The 12,413-nt window shown below is 34.1% G+C and overlaps 2 protein-coding genes across 2 annotated transcripts; one reads left to right on the top strand and one right to left on the bottom strand.

Annotated features, from left to right (window-relative positions):
• The first annotated feature begins 4,507 nt into the window (after window positions 1-4,507).
• On the top strand, window positions 4,508-7,371 carry LOC103854495 (amino acid transporter AVT6A). Its single transcript, XM_009131432.3, has 6 exons — window positions 4,508-4,897; window positions 4,981-5,416; window positions 5,623-5,775; window positions 5,842-6,045; window positions 6,111-6,576; window positions 7,043-7,371. The coding sequence occupies exons 2-6, from the start codon at window positions 4,990-4,992 to the stop codon at window positions 7,176-7,178; spliced, it is 1,386 nt and encodes a 461-aa protein (XP_009129680.1). The 5' UTR covers window positions 4,508-4,897; window positions 4,981-4,989; the 3' UTR covers window positions 7,179-7,371.
• LOC103854496 (alpha/beta hydrolase domain-containing protein 17B) lies at window positions 7,309-12,130 on the bottom strand. The gene is made up of 6 exons (XM_009131433.3): window positions 9,171-12,130; window positions 8,618-8,654; window positions 8,305-8,541; window positions 8,180-8,227; window positions 7,673-8,106; window positions 7,309-7,594 (listed from the first exon to the last, which is right to left on the bottom strand). The coding sequence occupies exons 1-6, from the start codon at window positions 9,473-9,475 to the stop codon at window positions 7,522-7,524; spliced, it is 1,134 nt and encodes a 377-aa protein (XP_009129681.1). The 5' UTR covers window positions 9,476-12,130; the 3' UTR covers window positions 7,309-7,521.
• Between the last annotated feature and the right edge of the window lie 283 nt (window positions 12,131-12,413).

Here is a 12,413-nt window from a genome sequence, read left to right as displayed (position 1 = left end):
CGAATTTAAATTTTAAAAATTTTAATTTTTTTTTAAAAAATAATTTTTTTTAAAAAATTAATTTTTTTGAAATTCCGAGAGAAAGCAGTTCCTCGGAAAATTCCGAGGAACTTTTTTCCCTCGAAAAATTCCGAGAGAAATAAGTTCTTCGGAATTTTCCGAGGGACTGAAGTTCCTCGGAATTTTCCGAGGGAAAGAAGTTCCTCGGAATTTTCCGAGGGACAGATGTTCCTCGGAATTTCCCGATAAACATTCCGAGGAATATTTCGTCGAAACTTCCGAGGATTGGACCATCGGAATTCCATCGAAATATTTCGAGGAAGGCGTCCTTCGGTATATTCCGAGGAACCTTCCGATGACCTTTGTGTCCTCGGAGTTTTCTCGGAATTTTGTTTCCTCGGAATTCCGTCGGAAATTTCCGACGGAATTCCGAGGAAATATGAATTTCCGAGGAGATATTTCCGAGGACTTTATTCGTCGGTATGTCTTCAGAATAGCGTTATTCCGACGACATACCGACGATTTTTTCCCTCAGTATGCCGATGTTTTCTTGTAGTGTATACTTAACGAAGTCTAACCTGCCTATATTTCAGTGCAAAGAATGTGTACACTAGAGGTGGCAGTCTCCTATTCGCCGCACAAAATCAAGTATGAATTAGCTAAAAAACTAAGTTTATTCCCGAAAATAAGGTATGGTTGTTTGGTTCAGTATAAAGTCTGTAACGTAGGACATGATATTTTTTTGCCTTCTGAAACATATCATAACTGATATGAAACCAGTAGTTGAATAACAAGAGAGGAAACTAACGTTTTTCTATTCCAAAGATTTGAAGTTCTAAAAATCCAAGACATGAAAAGCTTGGATTGGATTGAAATTTATATGAAAGTAACATCCCAATCTTGAGAGCATATGACATAAAACAGTGTTATAGTTAAAGATAATATTTGCTCAAAAAAAAAAGTTAAAGATAATATATGCTCTTAGATCTTGTACCCTCAAAAATAGACACTCTCTTATAACATCTTGTGGTTTTATTCTATTTATCTCCCTTACCCAACGTCTCCTTTTTCAGTGACAAAAAAAAAAAAAAAAAAAGCCAACGTCTCCTTTTCAATTGATCGCACGTTCTTTCTCTATACTTCTTCCCAAATGAAAATGGTCTTAACAAATAATAGAGAAGAACACAGAAATTTGACTGAAACTTAAAATGATTTAAATATACACTATACGGTATACATTTCTTACATAATTAATGTCTATACTATACCTACTATATATGCTGTTTTTTTGGTAAACCTATATATGCTTATTAAAAAGCAACAAACAAATTATTTGAAGGAAACTTATCAATAAAACAACAAACAAATTATTTTACATGTCTGAATAGGCTTAAGCATATGTTGACATGTCAGTAGTAATTACAGTCACTCTCATTTCATGTTATTGTGTTTGCTAAATGATTTGACTCGCTATTTGCTTTTGGGATGATATGCGTCTCTTTTGAAATAATTATTTCGTAAGATACTATAGGATCTAATGCATGTTTGTTTTAAAAGTCTTGTTTGCATTAGATCCTAAATAAGTAATCCAGACAATTTGTTACTATTCAGAGATTATGAACTACAGTAAGATGCTTAACTAGCAATTAATTCTCGGTTGGTTAATTAATTATCAGAAGTGCGATGCAATAATTAATTAGGAGTTTTTTTCAAAAAAAAAAAAAATTAATTAGGAGTCTTTCCTGGCCACGCGAAATAAATTAATGAATCGTGGTGTATCTCCTTTTGGATTACTTCTTTTACCTTTACTGTTATACACGGTGAGATGAAAGGTGAATGCTTATTCTTGTAAGATACTATAGGATCTAATGCATGTTTGTTTTAAAAAGTCTTGTGAAACAAAGTTTAAGAAATTTGTGTTGTGTGATTCACCATTTAAAGGAACACTTCATCGGCCATTCATACTTCAACAGAGAATCGTGGTCCCGGTCAGTACATATACTCGAACCATGTACTAAAACATACATCAACACATAATATATTCAAATTTCATATATCAACTAACAAAATTTGGCTTTTACATACATTGACTATTATTCGTTAATAAAAACAATGGAGTCTGAGCTATCGTTAAAAATTTGATTACGTGGCTTTTATATTTTAAATAATTAATAATTAATAAAAAATACTTTATTTATAAGACAAGGTGCAATGGGCCGGTTGAAATATTTTTTCAATTGTTGAATGATTACAATGGTAGTTTTGAAAAAAGAAAAAAAAGAATACGTGGATTAATTCTTGTTGAATCTATTCACCTAGTTGAAAACATAAAAGTGTGATCCACATGAGAGATATAGACCAATCAAATTCAAGTTGTGTCTTTCACGCTTTCAAAAAGAGAGTGAAAGGTTGGAAAGTCTATTTCTTTTGAACATAAATATTATCCCTAAATTCTAATTGGTTGTTGAGTTTAGTTATATTTTTTTACCCTATTTGTTTCAAATGAAATATTTTGTAGTTCATAATTTTTTTTCAAAAATTTGTTTACATCATAATTCATCATTTTTATGCTCTATAAATAGAGATTTGATTCATTTAGTTTGGACACATCAATTTTTAAAAATAAAATATTAAATGATTATGTGAAAAAGAAAATGTGATGTGAAAACATAAAAGTGAGATCCACATGAAAGATAAGGACCAATCAAATTCAAGGTGTGTTTTTCACGCTTTCAAAAAAAGCGTGAAGTGTTGGAAAGTCTATTTCTTTTAAACGTAAATATTATCCCTAAATTCTAATTCGTTGTTGAGTTTAGTTTTATTTTGTTGACCCTATTTGTTTCAAATGAAATATTTTGTAGTTAATATTCTTTTTTCAAAAAATTGTTTACATCATAATTCATTATTTTTATGCTCTATAAATAAATATTTGATTAAGTTAATTTGGAATAAATTTTTAAAATTGAATATTAAATGATTATGTGGAAAAGAAAATATGATGTGGATTTTAAAAAGGTAAAAAAAAGAGTTGTTGAATAAAGACAATCATTGTGCGTAATCTAAGGGAGGAGAGGGGGACTCGAACAAAGATCTGAACAACATTTCAACCGGTCCATTAACAATTGTGACAGACACAATTTGTTGATTGTATTTTCTATAGTTTTCAATTTATACCTAATAAATATTTCATTCATATATGGCAATTCTCTCAAATAATTATTTGAATAATAATGAAAAAGAAAATTTTTGTTCTCTCAAATACTTGTTTTAGAAATATATGTTTTTTTTGTTCAAAAAAAAAGAAATATATGTTTTCAAATTCAAACTTTTTTATAAAAAGAATTTCCAAAATTTTTTTCAATCTTTTGAAAAAATTTGTTTTGAAATTCGAAAATGCTTTTTGAAACTATTTTAAAAACTTTTAGTTTGAATTTTTTTAATATTTATTTATTAATTTTTAGAATTCAAAACAACCTCTCAACTTTAAACTCTAAATCTATATTAGTTAATCCTAAGGATATAAATGTAAATTTACCTTTAATAAAACTTCCATAGTTGAAGAATTAGAGCTCCGACTATAAAAAAAACTTAAAATAGTTTCAAAATTTTGAAAATTAAAAAAATTGAAAAAGTTTGAATTTAAAATCATATATTTCGAAAATAAAATATATTTTTTATTATTTTTTTAAATAATTGTTTTCGAGAATTTTCCTATTTGAATGAAATCTTCATTAAGTATAAATAGGAAACAATAGAGAATAGAATCAACAAATCGTGTTTGGCACAGTGGTTAATAGTCCTGTTGAAATATTGTTGAGACCCAAGTTCGAGTCTCCTTCACCTCTCTTATAGATAGTTTTTACTAACGGGTAATTGGTCAATGTATGTAAAAGCCAAATTTTGTTAGTTGATATATGAAATTTGAATATATTATGTGTTGATATATGTTTTAGCACAGAGTCTGATTGTATGTACTGATCGGGACCACGATCCTTTGTTGAGGTATGAAAATATTCTTCCACTTAAATAAATCTAAGAAAATAACTTTGCATATACTTAATTTGTTTGTTTTTGGTCAAATACTTGATTTGGTCTAGCGTTGCTTTCTTATAGTAGCTCACATGGTGTATTCAAACGTGGCAAGTAGATTATTGACTGTAAAACTGTCTACGTACTATTTCTTAAATTTGTAACATCATAATTAACCGGACATAAAAAAATACTTTCGAAGTTTTTAGTTGCTTCATGCCCACTTATTTGGATAAAAAGGTCATCATTAACGTAAATCAAGATTAAACTTAAAAAACTTGACATCAGTGCGATTAGCCTCTATACTAACAAATACACCACATTGCAGCCTTTTTGTAACTACATATTTAAAGCTTTCTAAATATATGCTCGAAAGACAGTAAAACCAATTACAGTTTTGCTTTCTTGCGCACAGTGCAACTATTCGATTCAGCGATGATCCTAAACGCTGCGTCCAGTCTCTCTTAAATCCTATCAGCACCACATAAATGTCAAACAAGTTGACAACAATACAGATAATCAAATCAGTTTTAGCTATTCACGTTACCCACTATCCAAATACCAAACAAAAGCTTGTTTTAAATAACTTTTACGAATGAGTTTCGTGTAATCAATCATTAGCCATCGTCATCGAGACACAAAAAAAAAAAAAAACTCGTGAGGCTATAATCTCATTCAGTCATATCTCAAATCAATCAGGAGAAAAATAAAGTCTCCACCTTTATACAATTTCGTTAATTCTCCAAAAGTTGTATATTTTTTCATCTGGGTTACACCAATTTCGATCAAATTCAACTGGGTTTGTATCAATTTTAGGGTTCTTGATCCCTACTCGTCTAATCAAACCTCGTCTCTGCTCAATTTTAAGGTCAAAGTTCTCTCCTTTAAGTTTCCTCCAAAGACATTGACTTTTATAATTATTGCTAAAAGGATTCATTTTTATATAACCAGTATCCACAGATGACGATGGATGATGCTTCTCCGAGTCAAAGGAGGAGCAGTGGTTCTTCGTCCTCTAACGATGTTGCTGCTCCGTTACTGCCCAAATCTCAGGGAGAAGAAGTTGCAGCTTACGACGAATTCAACGGCGCTTCGTTTAGTGGAGCGGTTTTCAATCTCTCCACGACCATAATCGGCGCTGGCATCATGGCCTTGCCCGCCACGATGAAGATCCTGGGGCTTGTGCTCGGGATTGCGATGATTGTTGTCATGGCTTTCTTGACTGATGCGTCTATTGAGTTCTTGCTTAGGTTTAGTAAGATTAAGAGGAGTAGGTCTTATGGTGGCTTGATGGGTGATTCTTTTGGGAAACCTGGGAAGGTTTTGCTTCAGGTCGCTGTTTTGGTGAACAACATTGGTGTTTTGATTGTTTACATGATCATCATTGGTATGCACTGATTGTCTCATTGTCTTTTTTGAGAGTCTAATATGTTTTGTTGATTAGACAGGCGCCTAGACCGCTTTTTAGACTGATTCGTTTCGTTTAAATCTGATTTGCTGATTAGGCAGATGTTAGATGCTGCCTAAATTGTTTTTTAGAACACTGGTTGTATCTTACAATCTTCTATGGTTGTTTTGTTGTTGTTGTTGAAGGTGATGTATTGGCTGGGAAGACAGAAGATGGGACTCATCATCATGGTGTCCTTGAAGGATGGTTTGGTCACCATTGGTGGAACGGAAGAGCTTTTGTTCTTCTCATTACAACTCTTGGTGTGTTTGCTCCTTTGGCTTGCTTCAAGAGAATTGGTTAGTATTTTCAGTTGTAAAGCATCTCTAAGTTTTCTTCTGACATGATGTATGTGTTCTTTGCAGATTCTTTGAGATTTACATCTGCTTTATCAGTGGCTCTAGCCGTCGTGTTTCTCGTCATCACAGCTGGGATTTCCATCATGAAACTGATCAGTGGCGGCGTGGCGATGCCAAGATTGCTACCAGATGTTAGTGACTTAACATCCTTCTGGAATCTCTTCACAGTTGTACCTGTTCTTGTCACCGCATTCATTTGCCATTACAATGGTATGTACACTCTGTTCTTTATTAGAATAATCAACAAAAACTCATGTTCTTTGTTTTGCCTTCAGTTCACAGCATACAGAACGAGCTAGACGACCCGTCTCAGATAAGACCTGTAGTCAGATCAGCTCTCATGCTATGCTCATCTGTTTACATAATGACGAGCATTTTCGGGTTCCTCTTGTTTGGTGACGATACTCTTGATGATGTCCTTGCAAACTTCGACACCGACCTTGGAATCCCTTTTGGTTCTGTCCTTAACGACGCGGTTCGAGTCAGCTACGCGCTTCATCTTATGCTCGTGTTCCCCATTGTTTTCTACCCTTTGAGGATCAACATTGACGGCCTCTTTTTCCCTTCCTCTCCATCGTTAACTTCCTCAAATGTGAGGTTCGGTTGTCTCTCTGCAAGTCTCATCACTGTGATCTTCTTGGGTGCAAACTTCATCCCTAGTATTTGGGATGCTTTCCAATTCACTGGAGCTACTGCTGCTGTTTGTCTCGGATTCATATTCCCAGCTTCCGTTATACTAAAGTAAGTTTATTGTTTCTATAAATCTGCACACATATTGTTACTTATAATACCTCTCTTTTCAATATTCAAAAAATAGCTAGGCGGTAACTAGGTGTTTTATAGAAAACTATCGACTAGTTGAGATTATTCGGGAGTTTTGGCGGGGTCTAAACGAATTGCTGATTTAACTTTTATATATTTTACATTTATATTAGATGTTTTTGTTTTTTGTTTTAATTATAATTTCCTTTGATGAATTATAAAAATTAGACGAATTAGTGAATTTGCACTGATAATATTGTTTGATTTAACAGATTTAGACTAATTTAAATCTATATAATTGATTTAAAACGATTTAAATCGCATAAATCAAATTTTAAAATAATTGTTTCTGTTAAGACCGATTTGCCTACCAACTTTTAAAGCCTTGCTCTTAGCTAAATCAGATTTGGTAGTTTATTTGGACTTCTGTTGTGTTCTTTTGCAGGGATCGTCATAGCAGAGCAACAGGCAGGGACACGACCTTAGCCGTTTTCATGATTGTTCTTGCGGTGATGTCCAATGCAGTCGCCATTTACAGCGATGCTTATGCGTTATTCAAAAAGCACACACATCGTGGATGAAGGAAGCAACATCGTTTTTTTATTCATTCTCTTCATGTAAAAAATCAAATAATTAAAGAAGACGAGACTTCTCTTCTCTTTGTGGTTTGTACCATTTGTCGTTTGAGTGTATATGTAGAAAGTGTGTATAAAAAAACAAATGTAATACAGATACCTATTTGGTTATATCAACAACCAAATCAAGTTGTTTGAATCCAGTAGATGGGAAGAGTTACAGTGATCAAACATTGACATGTGACTTGTTACATTCCAAAGAGAGAAGAGAACAAACCAAAACCAAACAATGTTTTGGATACATGTGTGTGTCTGTGAGTTCATGTTCATGTTTCTTCTACCAATTCATTCACTTAGCTGTTGCTGTAGGTTTGAAACAATCTATGTTGCACAAACTTACTGATCTTATCAACCCCCCAAACCTGTCATCATACATCATCATTATCATCATCATCATCATCATCATCATCTACTTAAACAAATTTGAGGTTTTTGTTTACCTGTCAATGCTATTCCTGGCTTTCTCTGTTTGTATCTGCTGTTCTGTGGCATTACCATCAACACTTTTCCTCGTTCTTTCTCTCTTATCAACGCTGGCTCTCGCTTTATCTTTACTCTCTACACTCAACTTCGGCATCTCTCTTTGATCCATACTTGTTCTTGACTTCTCTCTTTGGTCTGTGCTTGGCCTTGCAGGCTCTCTAACATCAGTACTGCTCCTAGCCTTCTCTGTTTGTGGTGGCACACATGCTTGGCCTTGGTGAGGTGACTTCTCAACCGCTGATACAAACTTCTTGAGATGCTTTATGTACTGAGGGTATAGCTCTAAATCGCAGTGGTTCCCTCCTTTGATCCAAAGCGGTTCATACTTTTCTTTGCAAAGATCGAATAGTTGCTTCCCGTGAGACCACTTCACAACATCATCTGATGTTCCCTGCACACCAACCGTAAGCCTTGATCAAGAAATGACTTTGTATGAGAACACAGAAACACGAGATGATACGCACGTGAATCACCAGCACTGGACATTTGACAGAAGATATCTTATCAACATTCTGCAAACGCAAAAACAAATTAGAACATAAGTGATGTCCTGAAGAACGAGAATGTAATGTAAGGTTAAGGAGGAAACCTTGTAAATGTCAAACCAGTAAGTTCGCTTAACAGGGTACATGACTCTAAGACCAGAAGCAATTGCACTGTGAAGAACAACGGCTCTGAGGTTTGGTAACCGAGAAGCTAACTCTAGAGTCGGTCCGCTTCCTACGGATTGTCCATATAAGATAACATCTTGTTCCTTAACATTATATTGCTCCTCCAAGCATCTGTACACTGCTTCTATATCGTAGTACGTGTTCTGCTCACTAGGCTGTTGGAGAGAAACCAAAGTGTAATATCAAATTCATACACACAAGTTGCACATATAAACACACAGTGGATCTTACCTTCCCTGAAGACCTCCCATAACCTGAATAATCATACCTGCATAAAAAAAACAAGAAAATCAAGATTTACAAAAACCAATATTCAAGAAATTGCTATGCGGTGGTTAGACTGCCTTATAGAAAACTATTGTTTAGGCCGAGGAACAAGAAAATCAAGATTTATAAAATTAAATGTTCAAGAAATCGCTATGCGGTGGTTAGGCGTTTTATAGAAAACTATTGTTTAAGCAGAGGCCTACACTGATTTTTTGAACGCATAGACCGATTTAAAAAAAAAAAAAAATCAGATTGAAAAAAAGTTTTATTTAGATTTGGTTTAGACATAAAAACACAACCAAAACATGAACATAACAAGATTTCAAACAATGGATCTCAGTTATGTATGGTGTAAGAACTCAGATCCATTAACAAACTCAACCTCAATTACTCATATTCTTTAGACTTATCTTACAGCCTCAAGATGTGCAGCAGACACTACTTGTCCTAAACAAAAGCTTGTCCTAATTCAAACTGTATCCGCCAACTCATGCAAAGAAAGAGTGAATAATTTTACCCAATTAAGTTGACGCGAAGATGGAGGCTGAGCTCGGAGAAGAGCTCGAACATCTGGCCTAGATCAGCAGCGTTGCCGTGAGAATAAAGAAGCGTGAGTGAGGCTGTAGGGTTCTTAATATACGCCGCAACCACCTGATTCCCTCTCTTAGTCTTCAGCTTCAACACTTCAACGTTCTCCTTCACGTTCTCCACACCCGTTAGCCTCAGCTTCCCTGTCTCTGACGCCACCTCGACACCGTAAGACGGCGGATTCGGTGGGAAAAACGCAAACTTCGCCGCCATAGATGACGTCACACCGCCCATCTTTGAATACCCTTCGCTAGAAACACAAGTTGGAAGAAAAAGAAACGAACTTTCCAAGAAAGTTTTGAAATTTACTCTGTTTTGTTTTGAAATTTACTCTGTTTGGAAGAAACAGAGTAAAAGGGTGTTTCTTTGGAGGAGAAACTGAAGATTTGCTATTACAGATGCAACAGGAAGGAGATGAAAAAATAACAAATAAGTTTTTTTTTTTTTAAGAAACTAATTAATTGAAATTTTAAAAAAAGTTTCAAACTTTGATCTAGATTTGGTTGACTGGATGGATGATTGTGTTTTTTTTTTAAAGTGGATTTGAGAATGAGAAGACGACAAGAACATTTTAGGAGAGAGAGAGAGAGAGAGAGAGAGAGAGAGAGAGAGAGAGAGAGGATTTAGGGTTTGTAATCAGAAGATTTTGAATTAATGCAATTTTCACGGAGGAGAAGCGGCGGAGGAGGAGGAGGTGAAGCACCAGCACGTGATTTTTTTAGTTATTTTAATTCTCTCTTTGTTTGAACAATTAAAATAGATATTACTAACCAATCATATTAAATGAAATAATATTCATAATAGGTTTGGCTATTTGGGATGTGACTGAGTGAAGGTGATGTGTCGGTAAGCTTAGATTAGATAATAAATGACAGAAGTGAAATTACACTACGTGTCACTCTAGGAGATGTGCTAGTTTTTAGATCTTTGCATGAAGAGGAATGATAAATTATTTTGTTTTTGTCCTTTTTTGTTTTTGTTGATCTAACAGAAATGATTTGACTCATCTTTGGTCTTTGGTTTAGATTTTGATTGGTTTAGATAACTGATATTTTTAATTAACAAATGTCTTTTTTTGTTTGTGTCGAGAAAAATTAAAATCCAATAATGATGCAAGAATGATTAAAGGACGATAAAGAAAATCAATGATCATGATACAAATTATAAATGCTAACTTTAGAGTAGTTGGTTTCGAATTTAATATTATTGTTTGTAACGTTATTATTGTCTAATGTTTTGATTAGTGGCACGCACGGGAGAGATGTGGGGGAATAACTTTCCGCCAGAGGATGATTGAATTCGAGTCAAACCGTGCTGTAAAGTATATATGAATGAAAAATTATCATATCTCCGAAGATCGCAGGAAAATATTTTCCGGTTTATACAAATGGCAGTATTTTCTGGTTTATACAAATGGCAACATTTTATTTTCATTAGATAATAAAATGTACTGATTCCACAACATTTCATGCGTTTTGCATTGTAGTTTTGGTTGTATCAAGAGTTCTCTTGTATCAATGTACGAGAAGGTTTGGACATCAATCAATATGTAAAACATAAGTGATGATGTGCTCGTGAGCAATGAGCATAGTGGGCTCAGATGAGGCCTAAACCTAAGGCCTTAACTAATACGGGCTTCTTAACGCATGAAGTTTTCTCTGTCATGGAAATATATTTGGCAGAACCAAGAATCATCCTGGATAAATAATTAACATCCAATCCAAATATCAATATCAGCTGTAGCTCAATTCGTTTTGGTCGATGCATGCGAGTAGTTAAGATAATTACTAGTTACCTTTTTCGTAGTTAATGTGGAAAACTCTAAAATGAAATTTGTAATGAAACTAGTACTTGCACGGTTTTTGGCAAAACAGACGACCAACTAATCCTCAAAGTTCACAAAGTTGTCACTAATCGATTGTGTCATCAAAGTTTTCAGGGACTGTTCTGTTCATAAGTCGGTTAATTAAGAAAAAGTATCTCTAGTAATTAAAACGAGGCTTTCACAGGGAAACCAACACGTAAGAAGAGACCATCCCGGGCAACACGGCATTAGTTATAGACTTATAGTTTTAGAAAACAAATACTAAGAACTTAAGCTCTTTTTAGTTAATTAATTAACCATTGATTTGTTTAGCAATATATGGGTAGAGTCTCTGTAATACTTTTTAGTAAATCTATGTAAAGACACATTTACATGTTCCCAACCCCTGCAATTCGCCCAACCCCTGCACTTCATTTGATGCACTTCCTCGTGCCTTCTTCGTTTGCATCTTGTTATTTTATTTAAATAGTTACGTCTTACACATGTTGTGTCATTAATTCACATTAACCTATTCTGACAACATGTTACTTAACTTATATTATTTGTTCTATATTACAAACAATTTGCCATTTCTCACTTAATCTTTATTTCTTACATCTTATATATAACTTGCCTACGCGTTTTATTTTTATGAAATTATGAGCTCCTAATTCAAAATATACTGAGAATAAATGGAGTGTTCATGTATATTTATTAGCTATAGCGTATTACTCGTTCTTTCAAATTTTTGATATGAAACTCTTAACATACTTTTACATATGTTCCTTCAACTCTTAATCCTTTAATTTTTTTTGATATGGGACTCTCAACGTATTTTTTGTGCTAAGACTCTTAACATATTCTTACATATGCTCCTTGAACTATACTTCAAATCTTATCTCTTATCTCTCTAACCCTATAAAATATGAGGGTTGATATTTATCTTTTTTTTTTAACTTAGCTTTCAAATTAAAAATGCAGAAGAAAAGAAAAAATATACAAGCCATAAGCCAGTGTTTGATATTTATCTTGCCCTTTGGTTTTGTATAGCACACAAAGCCACAAAGGAAAATATACTGAGAATAAATGGAGTGTTCATGTATATTTATTAGCTATAGCGTATTACTCATGTTCCTTTAGTTCTTTCAATTTTTTGATATGAGACTCTTAACATACTTTTACATATGTTGACAGGATGAGGTAGCTCACTTGGTAAGGATCTTGTGGGCCAATTGTCATGCTCACGGGTTCGACGCCAGGCGGAGGCGAACTGCCCATTCTGTCACCAAATGCGGTACTGGGTGTTGGGCCTTGTTCCCAGCCCAGGTAAAGCTCTCCCGGGTGAAGTGGACCGCTGCTTAACCGGGC

This window comes from Brassica rapa, chromosome A02 (assembly GCF_000309985.2).
Source record: "Brassica rapa cultivar Chiifu-401-42 chromosome A02, CAAS_Brap_v3.01, whole genome shotgun sequence".
NCBI classification, from domain to species: Eukaryota; Viridiplantae; Streptophyta; class Magnoliopsida; order Brassicales; family Brassicaceae; genus Brassica; species Brassica rapa.
This window is presented reverse-complemented; position numbering and strand designations above follow the sequence as displayed.

Bases quoted from the DNA above. Each gene is read 5' to 3' on its own strand.
- LOC103854495 (XM_009131432.3), top strand. From the start codon at position 4,990: ATGACGATGGATGATGCTTCTCCGAGTCAAAGGAGGAGCAGTGGTTCT. The intron at 5,417-5,622 runs GTATGCACTGAT...TTGTTGTTGAAG, and splicing joins TGTTTACATGATCATCATTG to GTGATGTATTGGCTGGGAAG. The intron at 5,776-5,841 runs GTTAGTATTTTC...TGTTCTTTGCAG, and splicing joins GGCTTGCTTCAAGAGAATTG to ATTCTTTGAGATTTACATCT.
- LOC103854496 (XM_009131433.3), bottom strand. From the start codon at position 9,475: ATGGGCGGTGTGACGTCATCTATGGCGGCGAAGTTTGCGTTTTTCCCA. The intron at 8,542-8,617 runs GTAAGATCCACT...TCTCTCCAACAG, and splicing joins ATGGGAGGTCTTCAGGGAAG to CCTAGTGAGCAGAACACGTA. The intron at 8,107-8,179 runs GTGCGTATCATC...GTTGGTGTGCAG, and splicing joins GTCCAGTGCTGGTGATTCAC to GGAACATCAGATGATGTTGT.